This window comes from Ptychodera flava, unplaced genomic scaffold, assembly GCF_041260155.1.
Source record: "Ptychodera flava strain L36383 unplaced genomic scaffold, AS_Pfla_20210202 Scaffold_66__1_contigs__length_654902_pilon, whole genome shotgun sequence".
Classification (NCBI taxonomy): domain Eukaryota; kingdom Metazoa; phylum Hemichordata; class Enteropneusta; family Ptychoderidae; genus Ptychodera; species Ptychodera flava.
The window spans coordinates 370459-395264 of NW_027248388.1; the positions used below are offsets into that span (position 1 = coordinate 370459).

General features: G+C 37.0%; 1 protein-coding gene and 1 long non-coding RNA gene across 2 annotated transcripts; both read left to right on the forward strand.

The window, feature by feature from the left end:
* The first annotated feature begins 9179 nt into the window (after positions 1–9179).
* LOC139128739 (uncharacterized) lies at positions 9180–10521 on the forward strand. Its single transcript, XR_011551389.1, has 3 exons — positions 9180–9199; positions 9539–9802; positions 10230–10521. It is a non-coding gene; the product is annotated as an uncharacterized lncRNA (long non-coding RNA).
* Positions 10522–10639: 118 nt separating this feature from the next.
* LOC139128723 (hemicentin-1-like) lies at positions 10640–22503 on the forward strand. Its single transcript, XM_070694452.1, has 15 exons — positions 10640–10643; positions 10929–11192; positions 11840–12103; positions 13206–13475; positions 14092–14355; positions 14807–15070; positions 15710–15973; positions 16613–16876; positions 17617–17880; positions 18977–19240; positions 19758–20063; positions 20376–20516; positions 20801–20819; positions 21710–21786; positions 21981–22503. The coding sequence occupies exons 1-15, from the start codon at positions 10640–10642 to the stop codon at positions 21995–21997; spliced, it is 2946 nt and encodes a 981-aa protein (XP_070550553.1). The 3' UTR covers positions 21998–22503.
* The last annotated feature ends 2303 nt before the right edge of the window (positions 22504–24806 follow it).

Consider the following 24806-nt stretch of genomic DNA (forward strand, 5'->3'; position numbering starts at 1 on the left):
AAAGTTGCGTCTATGTGTCGTTCAAAAGACAGATTTTGGTAATGTCGGGCCATGTAAGTATTGAAAGTGTCCATTTTATGTAAGCATCAAACATAAGTATATTGAATGGAATTATTTTCCTGATATACTGAAAACTGAAGAGTATTTTTACAGTTTTTATGAACCGACGCCGGGATCAACTTTACAAAGCGTACATTGTCGTGTTGATGTCCGACCCGCATACATACACGTTCCCTGACTACCTACCTAAGAGACCCTCTCTCGCTAACCCTTAACCTTTGGTCGAAGAGATGAAAGTCGACACCGACAATATTTGCATTTCAAGAAAAAAGAAAGCGTTTAAGATCCGTCATGCAGAATTTACACGCTCATTTGTTTACCTTTGTCCTCGCATACCAGGTCAACGTAAGGACACTTGAGTTACACCATATTCATCTACCACACTGGTTCGCGTGACTGTAGCTGTACGACAAAATAGCACGGTTACAGTAGATATCCGTACGAGTGGCAGTCGCACTATTGGCGGAGAACCAACAAATTTCAAAATAGTTGAAGGCGTCGAAAGGACGGGTTAGACATCCTGATTAAACGATGCCTGTCACTGGATCCGTGTTTTCCTTCATCACATGTGCTCTGTGCTGCCATCTACTATCACACGAGGAAGTCAGTAAGTGTGCTTTACCACAATCATCAGCGTTGAGTTGGTAACTTAAGTCTTTTAAGTTAGTGAAAAGGTTGTATGCTAGTAGTTAAAGAAGGGCAGGAACTCTTTTGTTAAAAGCACAAGCTTCTGAAAGGCTGGCAAGGTGTAAAAGCTAATCAAACGGTAGGAGATCTAGCTATGGCGTGCGTTCGTCCGTTGAAAACACTGAGGGGCGGGTTTCGGTCAATGCTGTCGTGGCGTCGTAAAATTTCTCTCAACTATGTATCTCCTTAAGTAAAGAATATAAACATATGCAAATATTGATCTCACCTTTAGATGGACAATCGATCCACACCTTAATAGTTAAGAGACTACATTTTTGTCCTCAAAACGAAAATTAATATGTTCAGATTTTGTCCTCTCCATAAATCATGTCGATCTCAACGTTGCAAACTAAGCTCATGAATGTCACAGTTAGCTATAAGGGAAATCCCTGTTAAATTAAAATAAAACAGACTGTTTCGAGAAGTCGCTTGATGTGTGCACCTGATTCTGAGAATAATACAGTATCGTATAGTTTACAAAACATAAAAATCCCTTTAACGAAAATAGATCAGTGAAAGTTGCAACGTTGGAGCTTCAAGACTTCTGGTGAAAAAGTACGGCCGGTCATTTTGACAATAATTGCTGAAGTTAGAGTAAACAATTATAATGTCCACGCTTCTGGCCTTTAATGTCAGGTCAGCTCTCTGTTAAAACGACATACCGGGTGACACTAGCTACGGATTTTAGCTAGATAGGTTTCACAATTTTTTAACGACCTTGTTCCACCTTGTTATACGAACGCAATTCCCACATACGATATACCGGAAGCGTGTACTGACTCGTTTTGGATATTGCGTGTCTTTCTCATGATTGACCGGATACTCGGAGCACGGAATGTTGAATTTACGGTACGGTTTCTCGATGATTTGCATTATGGAAGAATGTATCATTATCAAGTGAGAATTTTCATGAAACTCGGATTGTAAACCCACTTGCTATTACTTATGAGAGGGAATTACGTTGTAACATTAATAGACTTTTCCTTTGTTTTACATGTCAAGCAAATCTTGTACTTCTCCTAGGAAGTTGAAACACCCACTCTTCAGCTTGTCAAGACAGTATGCGTGTTATGTGGACTATTATTGTCGACATATCATTTGAATTGTAGGTTACCCTGGATTTCATTTGTCAGCAAAAGCGATGCAGTCAGTACATGTAAAGTCTGAGTGGACAAGCTGAACACTGTGTCTCTCAAAATTCTTTGCAATCTAGCACAATAAACTGTAGCAAACATACTGAATAAATAAGCGAAAAATGTCACAAAATGTTTCTGTCAATTTGAACTTGGTTAACTGTGAAAGTTAACTGCACACTTTGAGGTAACACGCTACAGAGGTAACTTAAGCTTAATTTTGTTAGTTTTTGTTTTTTTGCTTTTTGTTTTTTTTTAATAATCTAACACTTAAGCTGTTCATCTTGCTGGACTCTTGAAGGAACTCCTTCAAAAACTAAGGAGCAAATTGATTTTCAAGAAGCAAATTAGTTCCCTAAAAGCCATCGTTTATTTTCCCGTGTAGTGAACGCAGCGCGTAGTATCAGTGCAGTCACGTCGTACTTGCAAATTTAAGAATTTAACAGGCAAGTAGTTAATACTGGAATCCATAATCTCAATAACGAACACGTTCTAATAAATACCGAATAATGGTTCTTGTGAATTTAAGCAAATATGATCAGTCATTTAAATCATTCTGACAAGAGTGATTTTTGCCAAAATGTTAGTTATGACTTTCTTGCACTGACGTGACGAACGTATAGTGTCGCAACTGTGTTCAGCTTCACTCTTTGTTTTACTGGGGAATAGCCTCAAGCTGTCCGTTGCGAACAGTAATCGTACGTTGTCCAGTCCTTACCAGATATCCGAGGTACCACGGGACCGTAATACTTGTGTAATTGAAGACGAACACGCCGGTAGAATTGAGATTGATGGCTTTATTTACAGCACGGGAACTCAGCCCGAGTTACAACTTAAGCTCTCTCATCATCGTCTCTCTCTCTGAATGAATGTCATTTCTCATTTATCACAATTTTAAGCTTACTCTCTTACGTAATCTACCTTTACTCAAACGGTAATACACATTGTATTCTATTGACACACCATCTCGTGATACAACGAAATGCTGACTTTTCATGATATGTTGACTCTGCAAACTTACAGTCATTGTCGACACTTTTATTGCCACTTGGATTGTCACCTTGAAACATCATGCGCTTTACACCTGTACAATCACGTCACTTTCTTAAATCAAAGATGCTTACATGTAAAATGCTGACTTGGGAGATATTACAGCACAAACCAATATCATAAAATCCTGTTCGTGTCACTCGGTACTTGGTGGAAAATAGACGTTCGATGTGAGGAATTTAAGACTGTGACACTAGTACCCATTTTGAAGCAAAGTAATGGTAAATTATAAGTATCGTTTCTTTTCTAGTTTAACATTTGCAGACGGACAGCTGATTCGTGTTCTCCATTAACTTTGATGCTTTTTCACAGTATTTTTGTTTGTAAGTATAATGCAATTTCGTGCTCTGCTCAATCATGACATCTTGTCAGTAAGCGTCCATAAGTCGTGTGCAATGCAATGTTGTTCACTACATTTGAATTCTAGTCCAGACCAAATTTCACCGACCCACAATAATAGAGTAGTTTACACTTGAGTAGGATGAGTAAACAAGTAAAATGCTTTATCTAGACATGATGAAACACTAGTTGACCCACACATACACATACACACATACACATACACACATACATATACACACAACCAAAAGTGAAAACATCATAAGTGTAACAGTTACTGACCCTTGAAGGATAGCTGTTATCTTTAACGTAAAATTCTGCCAATATTATGTTAGAATATCGCAAAACTTAATAGGCAAGTACAATGACAATTTCTCAGTGCATTTTCTTTCAAGTCACCGGCTGGATGAAATTACTCGGGCCAGGAAAACAATATACCTTTTGTGTTCATTAGTAATCGTGTAAACCAATATTCATTCCAATTGAAGATATTTTAACCCAACAATATTGCAATTGCTGATACATGAGCATGATCCGACCCACTGTCATAATATTCTGATATAGCAGTGTCACCGTGTTGAGTAACCTTAGTCCACAGTAAGTGGAGCGTTGGGAAGTTTTTGTGCTACTTTACGACAGAAATGGGTCGAGAATCTGTGACCTTTGCCCTAATTTGATCGAAACCATTCAACAACAGCGTCGTCCGACCCCGGTATAGCTAGTTGACACGCCCACTTCAAGCTTGTAGTTTTATTGAAAGGATATCCAATGACTTCATTGGCATCGTAAATAATGTAAAGGTGATGTGTGTATGCATAACTTCATGCAGTCGACAACAGTTGTGGCATAGTAACATAAGCTCTATTGTATTGCTGCCCGGTCCGCTGATTTCTGTTTACAAGCTGCAGGAAGGTGTAGTGTAACCTAAATATGTGACACCTGAAACGTTAAAAAATGATGTTAGCAAGCTATCACGTGTAGGCATAAGATGTAATTTTGTTTTAATTGATTAACCGTTGGAAAGTAATGCTTTGCCTAAAGTAAAAACGACAAAACTGTTTTTTTTTTTTTCGAATGCTGACTTTAAGCATGATTTCATTTTATCTGAAGATAATACATCCATCATAGGGAAATGAGACTACCCACGTACATGTATGTCTATGTAAGACTATTGATTGAACAAGCTGTGTCACAAGGCATTATAATTTTTCCAATCACGTTAAATCCTAGCTAGAAGTAATCAAGTTATTTTAATAATAGTATTATCGATCTGTATACCTAACTATTTAGCGATGACGTACACAACAATTAGCCATGCTATTCCATGTATGATAGCTTATTTTGGTTTGTGTGGAGATATGTCTGTGCAATTTTATAAGAGAAGTAAAGTTTACAATATCAGAGACAAACAGAACACAATATCTACGCGATAAAAGTTGATAAACTGTATATACAATTTCATACAAAGTTTTAGATGACTTTGTTGGAACTTTTCCCGTGTTTGATGTTTGCACATGACTTCAAAGAAAGCGACCATCTTCCAAAGCATTCGACGCGTCTATGTTGGCAGAAAGTTTCCCCGGGTCAAGTGAGGTCACGGTAAAGGAACGCGGAAATAGCTATACAAACAATTGAACATAATGAGAATGCCGATAAGAGCAAGCATTGATTCTGGTAATTTACGAGTAGATATATATTGCTTGTCAAAACTGTCAAGGTACGAATGGCTTAAAGTGATGGTCCAACTCACGTTAAGACATACAGACTCCAGCTTTGTCACGCTTGTCATAGTGCGACGTGCGCTGAAACCCATACACAGTGAAATGTACACACAGAAACATCACACAGGTGGACACGGAATAAGCGAGAAAACGATCTGGTCAACACAAAATATCAGTTACTTGATTTGTTTGTTCTTGACGTCATACTAGATGGGTCCTTCTGGGTGCAAGCCATACGGCTAAGCGGTACACTGACTGCATCGAACGGATTTAAGTTGTTTATTGTTTGCCAAAAATTTTGCAATTTCACTCCAAAATCAGAAATATTGACATAGTCGTTAACAAGCTAGGGCGAATACACACTCTGAGTGAACAATATCAACTATTACATTACGTCTCTGCGCATGCACCTTGCTGAAAATAGTTCCGTTCAGAGTGAAGATATAGCCCATATTTTAACATCTTAGAAATGCTGGTTCATATCAACACTTATTGAACGAAACGAAAGTGGAAATATAGACATAGCATGTAAGATAACACTGTATATTTTACACAATTGCGCTGTGTTTACGAGGTCAATATTTTTCGCTTCAAGTTCAGTGTGTCAAGTGCAACGAAATTAATAGTGTAAAGAATGATACAATGGACATATGTTATATTAGGCCAAAGTAATTAAATTCTTGTTTTGCGTCCCTACCCGCTTAGGTTAAGGTTTTCATGAAAAACACACGCAGTGTATTTGAATAGGAAATTTTAAGACATGACCGCTTAGCTTTTCTGAACTAAAATTTTGTTACAATTTTTTATTTGCTGAAATCAAATTACATTGTGTTAATTTTCTTGTGTGTGTTTTTCAGCCGCTAAGACGCGTACCTTTTCCCATTTAGAGTGGACGCAAAACAAAGAATTTAATTACTTTGGCCTTATCTGTTTTCACAGATGCACTTTCAGCAAGTTTCAACGTAACCCCGTCAGATACTGTTACTGTGGTAGGCAGGGACGCACAGCTTAATTGCCGTTTCAATAACCTTGGAAGCCAGACACCCTCATGGAAGTTCAAAGAAGGCGATCGCTATGTCGAAGTTACGATGGACTTCTTAGCACTTCGACCGAGCTATGAGCTGACCGGGGAGAGATCGAGAGGGGAGTATCATTTGCTCATGCGCAACGTGACGTCAGCTTTGGCGGGCAAATACGAGTGCACACTAGTGGGTTCGAGTGATTTCGGAAGGGCGGAGCTGTTGGTACTCGGTATGTGACGATTCATGGATGCTCATTCACTGAACTCAACTCTTCTCTTTCGAAGAAACATAAAAACACATTTTTAGTCGTCGAAAGGAAAAAAAAACACGTTAATTTGTACATTGATTGAAATGCTTTAATCAGCATATCCAAGCCCATCGACTTTTCTTTCATTTTTTGAAATTAAATTGTTTATGATTAATTTATAATATTGCAACTTTCAACCGTAGGGCGCCCATCACTTATGATAAATTTTAACGACACTAAATAGATCTATTATTACATATTAGTTCATTCTTGTACATTTTGTTAGTCTATGCTTTTCAATGTCATACGCTGACTCGTGATAAATTAATTGCACTTTTAATTTGCAAACATAATATCACTTTTAGCTGAGCGCCAAATACTTTGCTTGATTTTCTCCATGCTGTAATTTTACCAGTCATTTTAGTTCATTTAGATTATGTATAATTATGACAACGCTCACGAAGTCAAAGTCTCATAAATCGCAGAACACGGTCCAATCTGTGAAGTCAATCCAGGTCACACCGTGGTAACAGACACAACCGATGTCACATTGACCTGTCGTGTTGACGGTAACTCCCAGGGCGACCTAGTATGGTTGAAGAACGCCAACGAAATATCGCGTGTTAACGCTTCAACCAACGAATATTCAACGAGACTTCAAAAGGCTGACAACGGGGCAGTATTCAACTGCCAATACGAAAACGACAATATCTCGACAAATCTTTGGCCCCAGTTGACATGCGCAGACGACGTCATCATGAATGTGCAGTGTAAGTACATTTATGCTAGGGTATAAATCCTTTTCTGACATTTGTTGCACTTGTCGCTGTAATAAACAGCTAGATTTGGGATTTTGTTTTGTAGACAATGCTTTTGCGGCGTGACACTTAAAAAAAACAATTCGAAGTGAAATGGGTAATATATCATTGATTAACATTAACTGGTTAATGTTGGGGGGGGGGGGGGAGGGATTGCGACGATAAACTGCTGAATTTTTTGTTAAGGTGAGAATATCTATCTTTTTTTGCTGTAACTCGTAACTGTCAATGATACTCAACAGGAATATTTATAGTGAACGACAACATTTACCTCAAGGTCACGTTTCAAATAAGTTACTATGTTTCCACAAACCAGGCATATCAAGGATATTTGTTTGAACTCATGGTAGTTGAGATTTGTAAAAAGTAATGAATAACTCTGCGACAAGTAGTAAATGCTTTTCGGATCATTCGTTGAACATCGTGATTTTAGAAAACATAATTTCGGCTGCAATCGGCCCTGTTCACGAAATGATATTTAACTGTCATTTAACTAAGTCCTATTGACATTGATATGAAAATGTCACGCAAAACCTAAAGAAATAAATTACTCCTTTCTCCTTGTCGCACGGTCTTGAACCAACCTTCACACGCCTTGGCCACGTGAGGGACTCTTCAAGGTAAAATCTCTACAACTGAGGGAGGGCGTTACTATACCATTGTATCCCTTTAATATCTTCCCGTTATGCCATGTCCGTGTAATCTCGATAGACCCTGCAACAGTGGCTGTGAACAACAACACCATTGGGCCATTTCTCGAAGGGGATGAGGTCTTCGCTGTCTGTGAAATCAAAGAGTACGGTAACCCCGAAACACTGAATGCCTGGTACTGGCTAGAGCCTGATGGACGCAACAAATCAGACGGTGAGGGGTTAATCTTGGCAGCGTCAGCAGACAAGACAACGGGACGTACACTTGTGTTGCTGAAATATGTACCATGACAATAGCATTGGACGAGGCATGGCTTTCTATGACGTCATTGTACACTGTAAGTGCAATAAAAAGCCTTTTTCTTTTTGTCTTGAAACCGATAGACATAGAAATAAGAAATACAACATGAAACGGTGGAAAAGAGTATCATGATTTATATTGCGAACAAGGAAAGGGAAACCCATGTGGAAAAGATAGACAATTAGCTTTTAATTCTTAATATTGGCATGAGCCACAGTTTAAGGGAGTTACCTAATCTGTTATACAGCATTACAAACGGCAAAAACAAACAATCAAAATTTTGCAGATTCGCCGTCAGTACAGATAGAAGACAGCAGTGGCGGGAAAGTTATTGTGGGCGATATTTACAATGCCAGCTGTCGCGTTGATGCAAACCCTGAAGGCGATATCGCCTGGACGAATATCAATGATGACATCATCAGCCATGACCAAGAACTAATTATCATGAGCACAAAGAGGTCAGAATCTGGGAGGTACACGTGTCATGTCAATAATACGTATTTCAATGGACAAACGGGATATGGAAATTCCTCAATTTTTATGGATGTACAATGTAAGTAACATGACATATTTTTATGTATTTGTCAAATGGTACGTGGATACATGGATACATGGACAGATAGACAGACAGACAGACAGATAGATAGATAGATAGATAGATAGATAGATAGATAGATAGATAGATAGATAGATACATACATACATACATACATACATACATACATACATACATACATACATACATACATACATACATACATACATACATACATACATACATACATACATACATACATACATACATACATACATACATACATACATACGTGGATAATTACGTATGTATGTACATACATGCATGCGTGCATACATTCTTACCTTCATGCAATAATGTCATTTTATTACAGACCCTCCTGATGTGAGCATTGAAGATAATAGTAAAGGAGAGTTATACAGGGAGATACGTTTACCGCTGATTGTGTTGCCGACTCTAATCCCGATGCTGACCACAAATGGACTTTTCCAGACGAAAGACTTTCTACCTCGTCACAACTTGAGATCCCGTCAGCGCTCAGGAATGACAGCGGGAACTATACTTGTGAAGTGAAAACCATTTTTGGGACGGAACTCAGGGAAAAGCAAGCACCACAACTTTATTTGGACGTACAATGTAAGTTTATTTTATACAATTGAAATGGCCGATCCGATGTGTTCTAGCTTTCAAAGCATATTTATGTCTCTACGTGTTTTTCTTATGAACATCATGTTGGATAGAAAAGTGAGTAGCGGGTAATGAACCTAAAATGGAACTCCATATAAACTGTGATTTTTGTGAAACACAATAAAACCTGGAGATTTCCCATCCCTAAATACCAGAAAAATTACCAGTATCATGATTAGTTGACATAGTGAACAATATCTGTGGTCATCGAATTAAATCATTGGCTGAGCCATGAGTTAGTTAAATAGCGTAAAGATACTCAGTAATTTCAGTTTATCATTCCGACAGATAAACCTGTGATAACATCAATTAATTACGGACCCATAAGTCCAACTGGTCAAGTTATTGTCAACAGCAGCATTGCTGTCCTCTGTGACGTCATGGAGAGCAACCCTGCAGTGGAGGTCGTGTCGTGGGAGCATGGAGGCGATTGGTTAAATTTTACATCTGTAACACGTGATGATCACGGGACCTACACCTGTACGGCAATGAATACATTTTGGGATAACACACCTGGCAGTACAATGTTACCGATATTTCTCGATGTACAATGTAAGTATTTACAATCTTTCCACGCATCATACATAGATACACAGATACCTACCTACCAATCTACCAAGTAGACCTACCTACCTAGTACCTACCTACCTGCCTACCTGTATAGATACCTATGTATAACTACCTACCTACCTACCTACACCTACCTACCTTCATATACAGTCTGCATTAGGATTGCAAGATGCATAAACTGTTGTAATATGAATTTTTGTTGTTGTTTACACAAAAGGAAACAGAGACTCTCATACACACAAATACAACAAATACTCATAATTCTACGTATAAAATATTATACTTTCATTATATATTAAATTATATATATGTAAATATATATAATATATATATATATATATATATATATATATATATATATATATATATATATATATATATATATATACACTCACATGAAACATTTCAGATAAGCCGGAAATAACGTTGTCTGAAGTCGACAACATTGGACTTGAAGGCAGACCGTTCACCAAGTACTGTGAAGTCATTGGTAATCCCATTGCAAGCAGCGTACTATGGAAATATGGAGATGTAGTGGTTTCCGGAAACGAAACGTTGGCGTTGACTCTCCAGAGAAATTACGAGGGGGCGTACACGTGTTACGCAACGGCTGAATTTTGGGATGATACTGTTGGAGTAACTTTCGCCTCTTTCGATTTGAATGTACAGTGTGAGTATATGGGTGTCTGAAACATCTCTCCCCTTCTCTCCATCGCTTTCTGTTTCTCATTCGCTTTTTAAATAAATATCTTGTCGATATTCAAGGGTACTACGGAATTCAACTCAAACTGAAAGAATGTTTCTGTTAAATGGATCATGATGAGTAACCTTAGAAATATGATTGGACGCGAGTTTGGAAGGGAATGTTCATGAATGATTACTATTTGACAGCCTCACAACATGGTTTACATACAACAAATACATGGTGTATGAACAAGTGCTCAATCGTCAAAACCGAATAAAGTGAAACAGATAAAGAGATGAGGAAAACAACGTGTAAAATAGTATAAAAGGGGGATAGGTCGAAGCGTATGTTGATTATCCCCTGCTCATTTATTTCGAAAAACAAATGCGAACCAGATATTGAGTACTGCTATTCGATTCACAGATTTCCCCATCGTAAATGTTGAGAAGAAAACCGTGACTGTGAAGGAGGGCGAAAGTACAACTTTAAACTGTGAGATTGATTCAAATCCGGCAGTGGCTTACCATAACTGGATGAAAGGTGGCGCTGTCGTGTCCACAGACTTGAACTATGTAATTGGAGAGGTCCAACGGAGCGACGCAGGATTTTATAGATGTATCGCAAGCAGCGAGTTTTACGATGGGACACAGGGAATGGGATACAATGAAACTGAAGTGATTGTAGAGTGTAAGTAAAACAATACCCCACCTTAAAGGTCGTCAAGAACGACATTATATTATTTAACACACTTGGAAGTAATTTTGGAGAATAGGATCTTTTAATAGTTCAATTTTTTCAAAGTGTTAGGCAGTCTCCGGTGAAATTTTCAATATTTTACAAATTACCCGTAAAATGAATTGAGCTGCGGAAAAAAATAGATAAGCTTAAATTTGCTGGTGTGATTATACCAACATTTCTACAATACTCTATCAATCCTAAACTTAGTTCTAATGATGCTATTTGTAGTAGGCAACTATTATCTTTCAAGAAAGTGTTCTTTCACTCAGCGATAGACAACTGAGTCGAAGAAAATCCAGCAGAACCTGTGAGAGCATGTTCAACTAAAAAATACGATAATTTTAAAGAATGATTAAGTTTATCTACTTCGGATCTATCAAGATAAAAACATTAATTTGAATGTGATCCCCATACCGATATCACTGTAATGATTGGATGAGAGATTAATGATATTTGGGTGATTGTGCTGTGAAACGAACAACAATGTAAACTTTATTTACCATCACTTCAAACCTAGCAGAGCTGTTATTATGACGAGAGAAACTTTAATCAGATATGTATAGCAAAACTTTATTGATATGACCATTGCCTCCCAGATATCCCGGATGTAAGCGTCGAAAAAGCAGACTGGATGAGAAAAGAAGGCGAACAGGTGACTTTCACTTGCACAGTTGATTCAAACCCGGAAGTAACATTCCACAACTGGACGAAAGATGGCGCTGTCGTGTCCACAGACCTGAGCCATGCCATCGCAAACGTCCAACGACAGAATGCCGGCACATACCAATGCATCGCTGGCAATGTGTTCTATGATGGAACGACAGGCACAGGATCGAGTGCCACTGAACTCACTGTTCAATGTATGTATACTGGAGAGAGAGAGAGAGAGAGAGAGAGAGAGAGAGAGAGAGAGAGAGAGAGAGAGAGAGAGAGAGATTGGTAAGAAGGTAGGTAGGTAGGTAGGTGGGAAGTTAAATAAATAGATAGATAAAATATGTTATGCTATAATGCTATTTCTTCTTGGTGCCTTGAGTTTCAGCTGTAGTAATTCATGGTGATATTAAAACATCAGTTTTCCTTACTTAAAGCGTGTTTCGAAATTGGTGTTATTCGTTCAGAATGATGACCCACAAATCAACGAGACAATCATAATGATGATTATCTCAACATGCTTTTCTCAAATAATGTGCACGAGGTTCTTGTAGAAGAATCGACTATTCAGCTAACGTGTATGTGAACTGGAATTTCGAAAGCAAATGTATGAAATGAGAACCTTGGGACGGAGAATACTGAGCTTAATCTGTCCCGAGGTTTAACGATAGTTTACATGATTTGTATGTCTCTTAGATAAATGTAGCCAGTGGCAAGTAAGCTGTAGGTTAGGTTTTATGATAAATTATAATACCATTTTCGCGCTTGCGAAGGTATTTATGGTCGACATATCCTTACAACTACTACTGTAATATTATCACATTGGTTAAAAAGAGATAAAAACAGACTGAGTGTATCTTCAACGAAGTCATCAAAGCCATTTGTAAAAACGATAAGGGTTGGGGAATTTAAATCTTAATCCATAATTAATAACAATTGTGCTTGCCAAACCATGGTAGAGAAAGGTTCAACCATTATGCTGGTTTTTTATTACTGATTACTAAGTATCTCCCGGTAAGACAAAACTAGATGACTACAATCATAAGGAATGTGAATTTTGATCTTCAGGAGTCCACCTCTGGGAGTTTACATTCACATATATATATATAATTTACATATGGTATAAATGTAATGTTTTCGGTGAAAACAGTGGCCAAACAGAATGGCAGGTGGAGGTAAAAAAAAACATGTCAGAGAGACAATAAATAAGTTTTAGTTGATGGTGCTGTGGGAACATATCGGATGTAACGATGCCACGCACGACTTACAAATAGCTAATAATTAGATCATAAGCGATATTTTGATTGACAGATTTCCCAGACGTAGAGGTTGACAAGAAAACTGTGACAGTGAAGGAAGGGGAAGATGCAGCTCTAAACTGCGAAATTGATTCTAAACCGGAAGTAACTTACCACAACTGGACGTACATGTATGGTGGCGCCGTCTTATCCACAAACTTAAGTCTTGTTATTGAAAATGTCCAACGACACAATGCCGGAATCTATGTGTGCATCGCTGGTAATGTGTTTTATGATGGGTCGCCAGGAACTGGATACAATGAAACCGAACTCATCGTTGAATGTGAGTCTAAAAATGCGAAACCCATCGCACCAATCTGTAAAATATGAATAACCGTTTATCAGCGACAAGTTAAATGAACTTGCTCTTAATGCTGAGCTGAGACTGAATGGTGTTGTGTAAAGCTTGTGTCATTAAAATCTGTCATTTTGCATAAAACGTTAGCAAAATTGAAACAAAATGATACTGAAAAACCTATATCAAGCGTCGACAGCAATTTTCAGGTTTCTTAAACCCCTAAGATGAATATTGGTTGCCTGAATTTAACTGTGATCTTGATGATTATTTCAGTTCATGCATATATGGCAAATCGCGCCAAATAAACTGGCCACGCAGTAATTATATTTAACAGTAAATGCATTGAACAATAGACTGCTTTCAATGCCTTAAACCACTCCTATACTGTTTGAGTCTATCGAATGTAAATGCTGAAAAAGTTGAAGATATCAGTTGCTGTAAATTATGTGTAATATGATCTACAGGTTCTGTCATAGACATGTTAAGGCCATCTTAAACATGTAAAGTGAACAGACAATACAGTGTACAAAGAGTCTAAATTGTGCTGAGGGGAGTGTTGATTTCACTAATAGTTGTTTAATTGATAATATTCGATCCGCAGACTCTCCCGAAGTCAAGGTTGAAAGGACAACTCTGATGGTAAAGGAAGGTGAAAATATAACCTTGAGCTGCGAAATTGATTCCCACCCTGAAGCAGCTTACCATAACTGGACGAAAGGTGGCGTTGTCGTGTCCTCAGACCTCAGCCACGTGATTAATGTTGTTCAACGAAGTGACGCTGGAGTTTATATGTGCATCGCTGGTACTGAGTTTTACGATGGAACCGTGGGAACGGGTTATAACACAACTGAATTAAATGTTCAATGTAAGTTAAAAACTTTCCTGTAGTAATCTGAAATGAATGTATTGTATTTATGTCTAGGTTTTCCATCCTATTCTCAAAGGTGGGAAAATATTCTTGCGCAAAACAGGTCAACCCAACTGTGGATATTTTCAGTTTTGATAACCAGCTTCGTAAGCTTATAACAGAGAATGTAAGCCATTTAACAATTGCATGCTGAACACTTTGGATCTGGAACACGTTTCAGTTGATGATCTATAAAAGAAAAACTAAGTAAATATATCGTTGGGGAAATCCTAGCCGTCATCATCATGAACCGAAAAAAATACAAGTAATACATTTTTATATCTCATTGCTACTAGGCAGTACGATGACATGAACCCAATTATGTATTTGGTAACTGAAGAAAGTAACATTAAAAACATTGAATATTAGTTCAAAATTATAGATAACAATGCCAAATGATATTTTTCAGACATCCCGGACGTAATGGTTGACAAGAAAACTGTGACAGTGAAGGAAGGTGACAATGTAACATTTTATTGTAACATTGACTCTGACCCGGAAGTAACTTACCACAACTGGACCAGAGGTGGCGTTGTCGTGTCCACTGAACTGAGCTATAGGATTCAGAATGTCCAACGACAAGACGGCGGGGAGTACACATGCATCGCTGGTACTACCTTTTACGACGGAACGGTGGGAACGGGATACGATAAAACAGAACTGTATGTGCAGTGTAAGTATGGAAATAGTGTTTACAAATGTGTGACATAAACATTGAATAGAGTAAAGTGTTATTGAACAAAATCCATAAAGGAGATTTTCACCCGTAAAGATGTTTATTCCCTGTATAAAGTTTCATGAAGAAGCTTCTATGTATAACGGTTATCAAAAAACTCAAAATTAAAGAGTATACATAGAGAAAGATGATGACTATAGGATTTGTGCATCTATTTCGCTATGTATCTGAGGTGAATGTCAACCTGATGGCTTTAACTCTAAAGGAACACTAAATTACAACCCATGACTCGGAAACCGTTTTCTAAACCACCCATTATGTACCATGGATGGATAATTATAGTGATGTATTTTGTGAACAATTCTCGAAGTAAGATATACAAGCTATGAGTTGGCCCTGTATGGAAACCTTTAATGCTCAATATGATAATTGCAGTAGGAAGTCACAAACATAGTGTAAAAGTCAATTTAATGTACGTAAATTACGACAAATGCAAAAATGAATTTCGATGTACAGATTTTTCAAGGAAGCAGATACTGACGTCAATATGCACGGTATGCTTCTGGAGTTGCTTGAGAAAGTATATGTATTCAAGAAGTAAACTTGTCTTTTTGTGTACTGGGTTTTGAATGACAGATATACCCGAGATAATGGTTGACAAGCAGATTGTTACAGTGAAGGAAGGTGAAAATATAACCTTGAATTGCGAAATCGATTCCAATCCGGTAGTAGCTTACCATAATTGGACGAAAGATGGCGCTGTCGTGTCGACAGACCTTAGCCATATGGTAAACAATGTTCAAAGAAGTGATGCTGGAGCTTACGTGTGCATGGCTGGTGTTGATTTTTACGATGGCACATCAGCAACAGCGAATGGTGAAACCATGGTAAATGTTGAATGTAAGTTCCGAAACCTTCCTTTACATTTCTGCAAAAAGAATAAAATATTAAGCATTTCTTCAAAAACAAACACTGGTAACTCGACTATTTAGTTTATCTATATGAATCAGAAGATGTGTCCAGAAGCAGAAACACACTAATAAGTATTGCGCCTAAAATGCTGTACCGGGAAGGGGTTATATTGAGCGTTAACAACATACTTAACGCGATTGGGATAATCGGATTTTAATATTTTTCAAATTCTCTAAAATGTTAGGTGCCCTAAAGTTGAATGTCGCAATATTACAAATTACTCATAAAAACAACTGTGTAACATAAAAAAGAAAACTAGATGAGATTACATTTGTAGATAAAATCGACATTCCTTTACCATCCAATTATCCCAAATCAGTTCCAATCGTGTTACTTTATCAGTTGTATCATATCTTTAATATGAATATTGTTTCGTATGCATGTCCTTTTATTAATGCGGAATGAAATACAGACTTTTAGACATCGGGTGCCGATGTTTTACTAGAGGATAGCAAGTAATGTGTATCTGTGGTACGTAAAGTTAAGAAGTTGTATTAAGCTTTATTGAACAACGTAGAACGAACACTTTACAATAGCGAATGTTGCATGCTGATGTATAATTCGCAGATTTCCCGGATGTAAGAGTTGAAAAGGCAACTCTGACAGTGAAGGAAGGTGAAACAGCAACCTTTATCTGCAGCATTGATTCAAACCCGGAAGTGACTTACCACAACTGGACTAATGGCGGCGTTGTCTTGTCGACACACCTAAGCCATACTATTGAAAAGACGAAACGACTTGACAGCGGGGTCTATACCTGTGTTGCCGGTAACGTGTTATACGATGGAACACTGGGAACAGGATACAGCGAAACTGAACTCGATGTCGAATGTAAGTCAGAATCATCCCGTTTACAAATGTGTAGAATAAATTTAGTCAGTTATTTGGGTAAGGGGGCGTATAACGGAAATTCTTCACAGTTGAAGGTAGGACCGACGAAAACAGAGATAAGATTGACCTGGTATAAGTGTGACGGGAGAACAAATTTGACAGCTTTAACGTACAGCAAATTCTGAAACAAAAAACTTTAATTTGTTCCTGCATTGAAGGTAGGAAACTGGATGTGATGACTGTCAGTTGGATACTAGTCGAATACTCTGCGAATGTTTTAGTGGATATACTTTTTCCAAAACAACGCCAAACAGTGTACGCTAATTGTTGTGCAGCAGTAGTGAATACATTTGTTAAGCTACACACAGGGCACAACTTTTAACCTTTGTGTTGGTAAAGACAAACGACTCAGTTTATGTTAGTGAAAGCCATCAAGACTAAATCATGTTTAGCAGGATGGCTGTTTCACACAGACCGCCATATTGGTTAGTGATAGTCTCTTAGTTACCGCCTATCACAGGGATATATGTAGACTCTTTTTCAGGCAAAATTAATGTATATAATACAGTTCTAAATAAAAATCAATTATTTGGCAGGTTTCTGATCTGACTTTAAGCCGAGATTTTAAGATGTTTTAACCTTCGCCTTTTCGTGATATTGATCCCGGCGTTAAATGGCTTTAATGATGGTTTCGTAATCCTAGTTTGATAAAGTTTGCACCATACTTTTGCTAATTTCAGATATTCCAGAGGTAACCATTGATAATCGAAACACCACTATCAAAGAAGGTGAATCTGCCACATTTAATTGCAACGTCGTCTCAAACCCGGAAGTAAGCTACCACAACTGGTCTAAAGATGGAGCTGTCATCTCCACGGACCTGAGCCACAGTGTTAGCAATGCCACTCGGCATGACGCTGGTCTTTACACATGCATTGCTGGTAATGTCTTTCATGACGGTTCGATGGGCGTGGCATACGACACTGCAGAACTGACTATCCAATGTAAGTATAACCTCACATCACGTCTTCTTTTCAGAATGTTGGCACTCCTTTTTTCTTTTAAGTATAGTTTATTCAAATCTGCAAAATTTCCCAATACAAGTTTGAAGTTACAGCATCAATTAGAAATGCTGAATACAATGCATAATCAATTATCAGAAAAAGTCAAAGTTCATCGGTATGGCATTCACTTCTCTCGTTTCTAGTGAAAGAAAGAGATCAAAGACCATTCAGTATCTTCGACTTAGACTAACAGTAAGAATTTGTCTTGAAAATCTCTGGTGTTTTCATTCTTTTTTGTCAATACCATATAATACTGCCATTTAATACTTTGCAATACAAAATAATACATGATAGTATCAAAAAGAAAAAAGCTTCATATTACCCTTGATGCTTGAGGCTACTCCTAATCATTGCATTATGTGTTTTCCTCAAATAGCGCTTAAAAATCTTCAATTTTCATATTATTCTTTATAGCTTGGATACAAGTTAATTCTTCAATTAACAATCTCCATACATTTCTTTCGTTTATAATTCTTGCTTTGTAAACACAAAATGTTGCCACAATTACTATTAAATTAAGTAGTTCAAGTCTGTCGCATTCTAGCATGTATCCACATATAACATGCTTCCACATCAACTTTATATTGGTATTATACATTCTGTTAATCAAGTCATTCAACTTTCTCCAAAACTGTCTTATAACAGGACAATAAAACAGAAAGTGTGAACAGTCCTCAATACATTTGCATGTTTTACATTCTGGATGCCCCACTTTCCTCCATTTCCAGAGATTTAATTAATTTCATTGTTGGCACTCCTATCGTTTAAGCTTATATGTCACTGTGACATATTTTATTGACAAAATGGTCGTCAATGTCGATCACCTATCAATATATATTCAGGCATCCACCCATGCGATCATCTGTCCGTTGAACTTTATTCACAGTACCTACATTCCAGCTACATACATTTAGATCTACTATCAATCGATCTAGCTGTGAATCTACGTTTTGCAAGATATTATATAAAATTATTACGCTTTGCTGTAAACAAAAACCTCTCAAATCGCAATTCTAAACGTTTTGTTTGCTTCTAGACGGCCCTGATGTGAAAATAAATGGCTCCATCATTGTCGTAACGGAGGGTGAAAGTGCATTTCTGGACTGCGTCATTGATGCCAATCCCTTAGCTGAGAGCTACAATTGGACTAAAGGTGACATCCTAGTGTCATCGAATCTTACTCACTTTATAGAGAGAACCAACCGCGATGATGCCGGTGTATATGAATGCAGGGCAAGTAATACGCTATACGATGGAACAATGGCGACTGGAAATGATACTGTTTTACTCGTTGTCGAATGTGAGTTCACTGTTTCAGTTATATTAAGATATGTATAATTAATGCATTTTGTAAATAAAGTATAGCTTTGTCAATACCAATGAAATTTGTGACGTCATACCCTCAGATTATTATTGATCATGTATCCGATTTTCCATCATTGTTACCCAAGATGTTTTCTAAATCTACAAATTCACTGGTATTGCCAAATCTATAAATTGATGGCATTAATGTACCCCTCCCAACCGATAATGAACTCAAGCAAACTTAGCACTCCATAATGTACTCGGCTCAGCCCCGTACATGATGTTGAGCAAAGTTTGCTTTCGTCCATTATGGGCCGGAAGGGGTACATTATTGCTCAAACAATATTATTATATAATTACATTACTCAGTTACAATATCAACAACAAGATAATTGTTACAATATTTCCACACACATATACTTTTAATATGTCGTTATTATAATTATTTATTTATTTATTTATTTATTTTAAAACCTAATGCATATTATGTTTGTTATGTTTTCACGACGTAGATCCACCAGTCGTAAGAATTGAAGGACCATCGGGACCCGTTGCTGAGAATAATAAAATCACGATACGTTGCATTGTGGAGGATGGAATCCCTGATCCGTACAAGATATCTCTGTACTTGTCAAACGTTACCGGTGACTTCGAAGTTGATTGGACTGAAGATCACCGCGGAGTGACAAGCCACGCATTTGACATCGTTGACATCAAAAGATGGTCTGCTGGTAGTTACTACTGTGTTGCCTGGGCGTCGTTCAACGACAGCAAAGACTACGATGGACGAAGTGACAAAATCGACATCACTGTGAACTGTAAGTATACACAGAAGAAAATTACTTTCCCTAAGAGTTGAAAAAAGTATTGCTCAAGCAAACTTTTGTACCTGTCAATTTTCTCATAATTTATCGACACTTAGTTCCCTATCTCCCATATATTTGGACAATGCCTAATTTATTTTAGTGATGTTACTTCTTTTATGGTGTGCATATTTTCTTCAAAGAACTCATTCATTCCCGTGTTGGTTTGAGCATCCCTAATTGGAGTATTTATCCGTGTAACTTTTTTTGTTGCACCAATTTCTAACATTGCTATTTTCCGTGGCTTCTTCTTCTTCGTTACAACAGATAAGGACGACCCCGCTGCCAATGTGACGGTCATCATCGTTATCGTTGTTGGGATTCTAATTCTTATCATTATATTCGTCGCTATCATCCGCAAAACAAATAAACGGAGAAAACGAGAAAAATACAGGCTCAAGCAAAGTGGTACGTACAAAAATTCCACGATTGTAAATTACTGTATATTAGGTGTTAAGTAAACGCATGGAAATATATGTAAAAATGTCATTTTTGACTTATTGTGTTCAACAACTATTCCACATGTCTGTTTTAGATGGCGAAATATATCATAGATAGATAAAGACGCAATGAGAGAGAGAGAGAGAGAGAGAGAGAGAGAGAGAGAGAGAGAGAGAGAGAGAGAGAGAGAGAGAGAGAGATGTACACTTTGTCAAAGGCGAATGACGTAAGGATCTTTACATTTTTTTCAGCCTCCGGTATTAATGGCAGGTAAGATTGTGTATCTCTATTCTATGAATGATATACAATTGATAGTGCTTGCGGTTTTATCTTCATTTTCTCTTTGGCTTTGTTTTCATTTACATAGCGTAGCAATGAATCAAGTATAAATGAATTAGGTCTATTTAGAGTCATTAAGGTTACAATTGTATGGATGCTTTTAACACGATCGAAACTAATTTGGTAGAATATGATCTCTCAATTGTTCAAATTTACCAAAAGGTTTAGGTGCCCTATAGCTGAAAGCTGCAATATTACAAATTATTCATAAAAACAAATGACTCTGCAATTTAAGCTAATCTTTTTTTTAATTTGCCATTCAGAAAATAGATTATCTTAAATTTGCTAATTAAAAAAATCATTTCTACAACATCCCTTCTCCCAATTTATTTCCAATCGTGTTAGTTCGTAAAACCTGGGGATTATATTGACAACACTTGTACATTTGACTTTTTTCCGTTCTAAAATGTATGTTTTTTCTCCGTCTTCAAAGTTAAAAAGTTATATTCATGTACAAAACATCATCTTGCAACCGAAGTGCATGTTTAAGAATTATGGGCAACGTTTTTTAATTATAGCTTGCATTTTAACTTACTTGTAAACAACTAAATACTGCACATTCCTTGCACACACTTAGTGATATGGTGAATTCTTGAACAGTAGGGTTTATTCGACAGGCTCTAGTTCACAGACAGACCGAGAAAAATATAGGGAGCATTGAACTCTATTCGAGCTTGTCTACGATTGCATATTTCTGCAACTTTAGGCTCTCAATGATATCAGTTAGGTTTGATCATCCTCCTCCTGCTCTGTTTATTATTCTTTGATGTTAAGGATATCATGTCTATTCAAATCTAATGCACAATAACTTATCCTTACAGTGGTGAAACCAAAGATGAACTTGATATGGATAAATTAGAGATGGACAGGACACCGCCCGATGGAAATATGACTCAAGGTATGTTGCAAACACGTGACCTTATATTAACACTTCTCTTTCTACATGATTTATTTTCAACTGCTTTAAAAACGTCTTTGAAATTAACATCGAAGCTGACCTATGCCATGTGCAGAAATGAATACCTATTTTGCTGATATGTCTTACAGCATTGCCACAACTTCAATTATTCATATAAATTTTCTTTTCCACAGAAAATATATACCAGTGATGCTGTGAACTTTTCGGTGTGAAGTTCAAGTTTGAAGAGTAACGGGATGTATTCATTGCGTTGCTCTCCGTTTATCTAAGCCTGGATACTAATAAAAGAGTCCGTCATTACTGCCATTCAATGTACTAAAACACTGCAAACACCTTAATTTTATACGGATAGAAATAAACCTGCATCGGTTTAGTAGAAAGATAATACTATAATAATACCAATATTGCATATCAAACATGTTTCTAATTTTTCATAATTTCTAATTTTTCATGATTTCAAATGAATTATGGGTTAATTAATTATCTTTAAATGTTTATTTTATCTGGATATAGGCAATTTATTCAACTATAACTATATTATATCTGTAATTTCATATACACGGGTGTATGCATCTTACGACGAAGATTTATTTTTTGAACTAATATGATTTTCATGTTAAACATGGGGGGGAGAGAGAGAGAGAGAGAGAGAGAGAGAGAGAGAGAGAGAGAGAGAGAGAGAGAGAGAGAGAGTGAGAGAGAGAGTGAGAGAGAGAGAGAGAGAGAGAGAGAGAGAGAGAGAGAGAGAGAGAGAGAGAGAGAGATGGTTTTATATGTGATGAAAATATGTAGATTACGATGTGTTATATTACAAGATAGCGTAAATTTACACAGATAGTCTGTATGATTCGTATATCATGTGAAACATTTGAGAGAGTGTTTTTACACTGCCTTACGGACGAATCTGAAAGCAACGACGGCTTGGCGACTTTTGTATGTTTTTTGTTTCAAATAAAAATTTTAATCTCGATTTGTTTGACAGATATTTTATGTGTGTGATTCATTCTATTACTTTCGCTGAGTTATACAAACACGAATTGAACTAATTTGAAAGAATTAGATCTTCCTTTTTTTCAAATTTCTCGAAAATGTTAGGTGCCCTATAGCTGAATGTTGCAATATTACAAATTACTTATAAAAACAAGTGTGTAACTTTTAAAAAATGCAGATGAGTTTACATTTGCAGATTAAACAGACATTACTTCACCACCCGATTATCCAAAATTAGTTTCAATCATGTTTACATTTATTTTACCTTGTTGGGGACCTGAAATTAAGCTGTTATGCGTACGAAAGGGTGGCCTAAATGTCATTTTCTTATTCATTTAAGACTTCATTCAAACTGTGGAGATGGTTCCAATCTAAGAATACACGGTAATTGACGCAGATACTGTGAACCCCATTTAGTGCGGAAAATGCATTGAAGCTGGGGTTTAATAATAATACATTTGTGTATAATTTTGCCGGTCCTAGACGCAATATTTGATATCTTGATTTATCAAGGTTTACTTTCATAACTGATCAAACTTCGTTGCAATGTCAAGGCACCCTTATCTATTGCTAAGAAAAAGTGATAATCACCATTGCCTCATAGTGCACCTATTTATGATACTTCTAATTCCGAAATAGATAGGGTCGTAACGAATTTCTCTGCCTTTTATTAAGATTCAGCAGGTCACATATTCAACATTTAACATTGATATTTTTCCATATCATTCAGTAGTATATCAAAGAAACTTCCATCGTTGAATACGCATTCTTAGGGAGGACAAATGATAAAGAGAAAGAGATACCTACTAATAGTTTTCATCTCAAGTTCATTTTTTTCTCGCTGTTCATGAACTAAACTTGTAATTTTTACAACGTTCGTGTAGCATACGGAGCGACAGGTGCTCAAAGAGAAAAACAACAACAGCATAGTTTGGCTCAAATTTTCGTCCTTAAATCGTATCCTTTTCAAACAAAGAATAGAAATCGGCGCAGCTTTGGTTCTAGAGAAACATGAAGTGGATGTCATCTACAAAGCAACCATCATTGTGTTTTCTATGAGGTGAAAACAATTTTGATTTTCAGAAAACCTGTTTTTATTATTTTTATTTTTATTTTTTTAATTTACTTCAAAGAACTTCACAACAAACTATCGGATGAGTTGCAGACGAAACATTTATTTTAAAGTTGACATGTTCAGTGAATAAACATAAATTTACTACACAATATTGGAGATAATCGTGTAACAGAGAAAGAAAACCAAATAACTGAGTATAATTTCAAACTCAGTGAAAATAAGACTGATCACAATACTAAACACTGTTTTATCCTGACTGGTGAAGATGTATCTACTAGATTTATCACCTTAATATGCAAATTAATAAAAAACACCTTAACTCATTTTCGTTTACAGACTTTTTATATGCTTTTCTTACTGCAGTAACAATTCTGTGCACTTAAAATTCATAAAAAAGTGTTATCATATACCTACACTCACGTGCCTGTGTAAACCTATGGGAGAAAGCGCCCTCAGATCCGTGCATTTTTTTTACGTATCACGCCCCGGCCCGGTGCCCAAATAAGGGTAATCGCGTGCATTTCTGAACTATCTCGATTCTGGTTACTACGCGCGTTGCTATCCGCAAACGTTCTATTCGTACACAAAGCCAGCGCGAGATTAGGAAAATGTCTGCTCGCTCAGATCGTAGTGGCGCGTTGCGACAGTGGAGCCGCGCAGGTGACATCGGCTTTTATTTCTAAATTCTAGTGAAATCCTGTGTATCCTAAGTGTGTGCCTGTTCAGTGTAAATTACCAGAAACTGACATTACGCTTTTGTCCTTCTTACACCTCGATTTCAGCCTTGATATCTGTTGGTCACGTACAGTACGGATGTTGCTTTGCGCGTTCTAGAATTCTGCAGGTGAACAAATGACGTCATTATGTATGTCAATCCGCGAAAGGAAGCGGCCGTCGTATTTCTGAAAAACTGACACAAATGGCGATGAATTTT

What these genes read in the sequence shown, in the direction of transcription:
- LOC139128723 (XM_070694452.1), top strand. An exon ending in AACTGAAGTGATTGTAGAGT is followed by an intron (nt 11,193 to 11,839) that starts GTAAGTAAAACA and finishes ATTGCCTCCCAG; the next exon opens with ATATCCCGGATGTAAGCGTC. An exon ending in AACCATGGTAAATGTTGAAT is followed by an intron (nt 15,974 to 16,612) that starts GTAAGTTCCGAA and finishes TATAATTCGCAG; the next exon opens with ATTTCCCGGATGTAAGAGTT.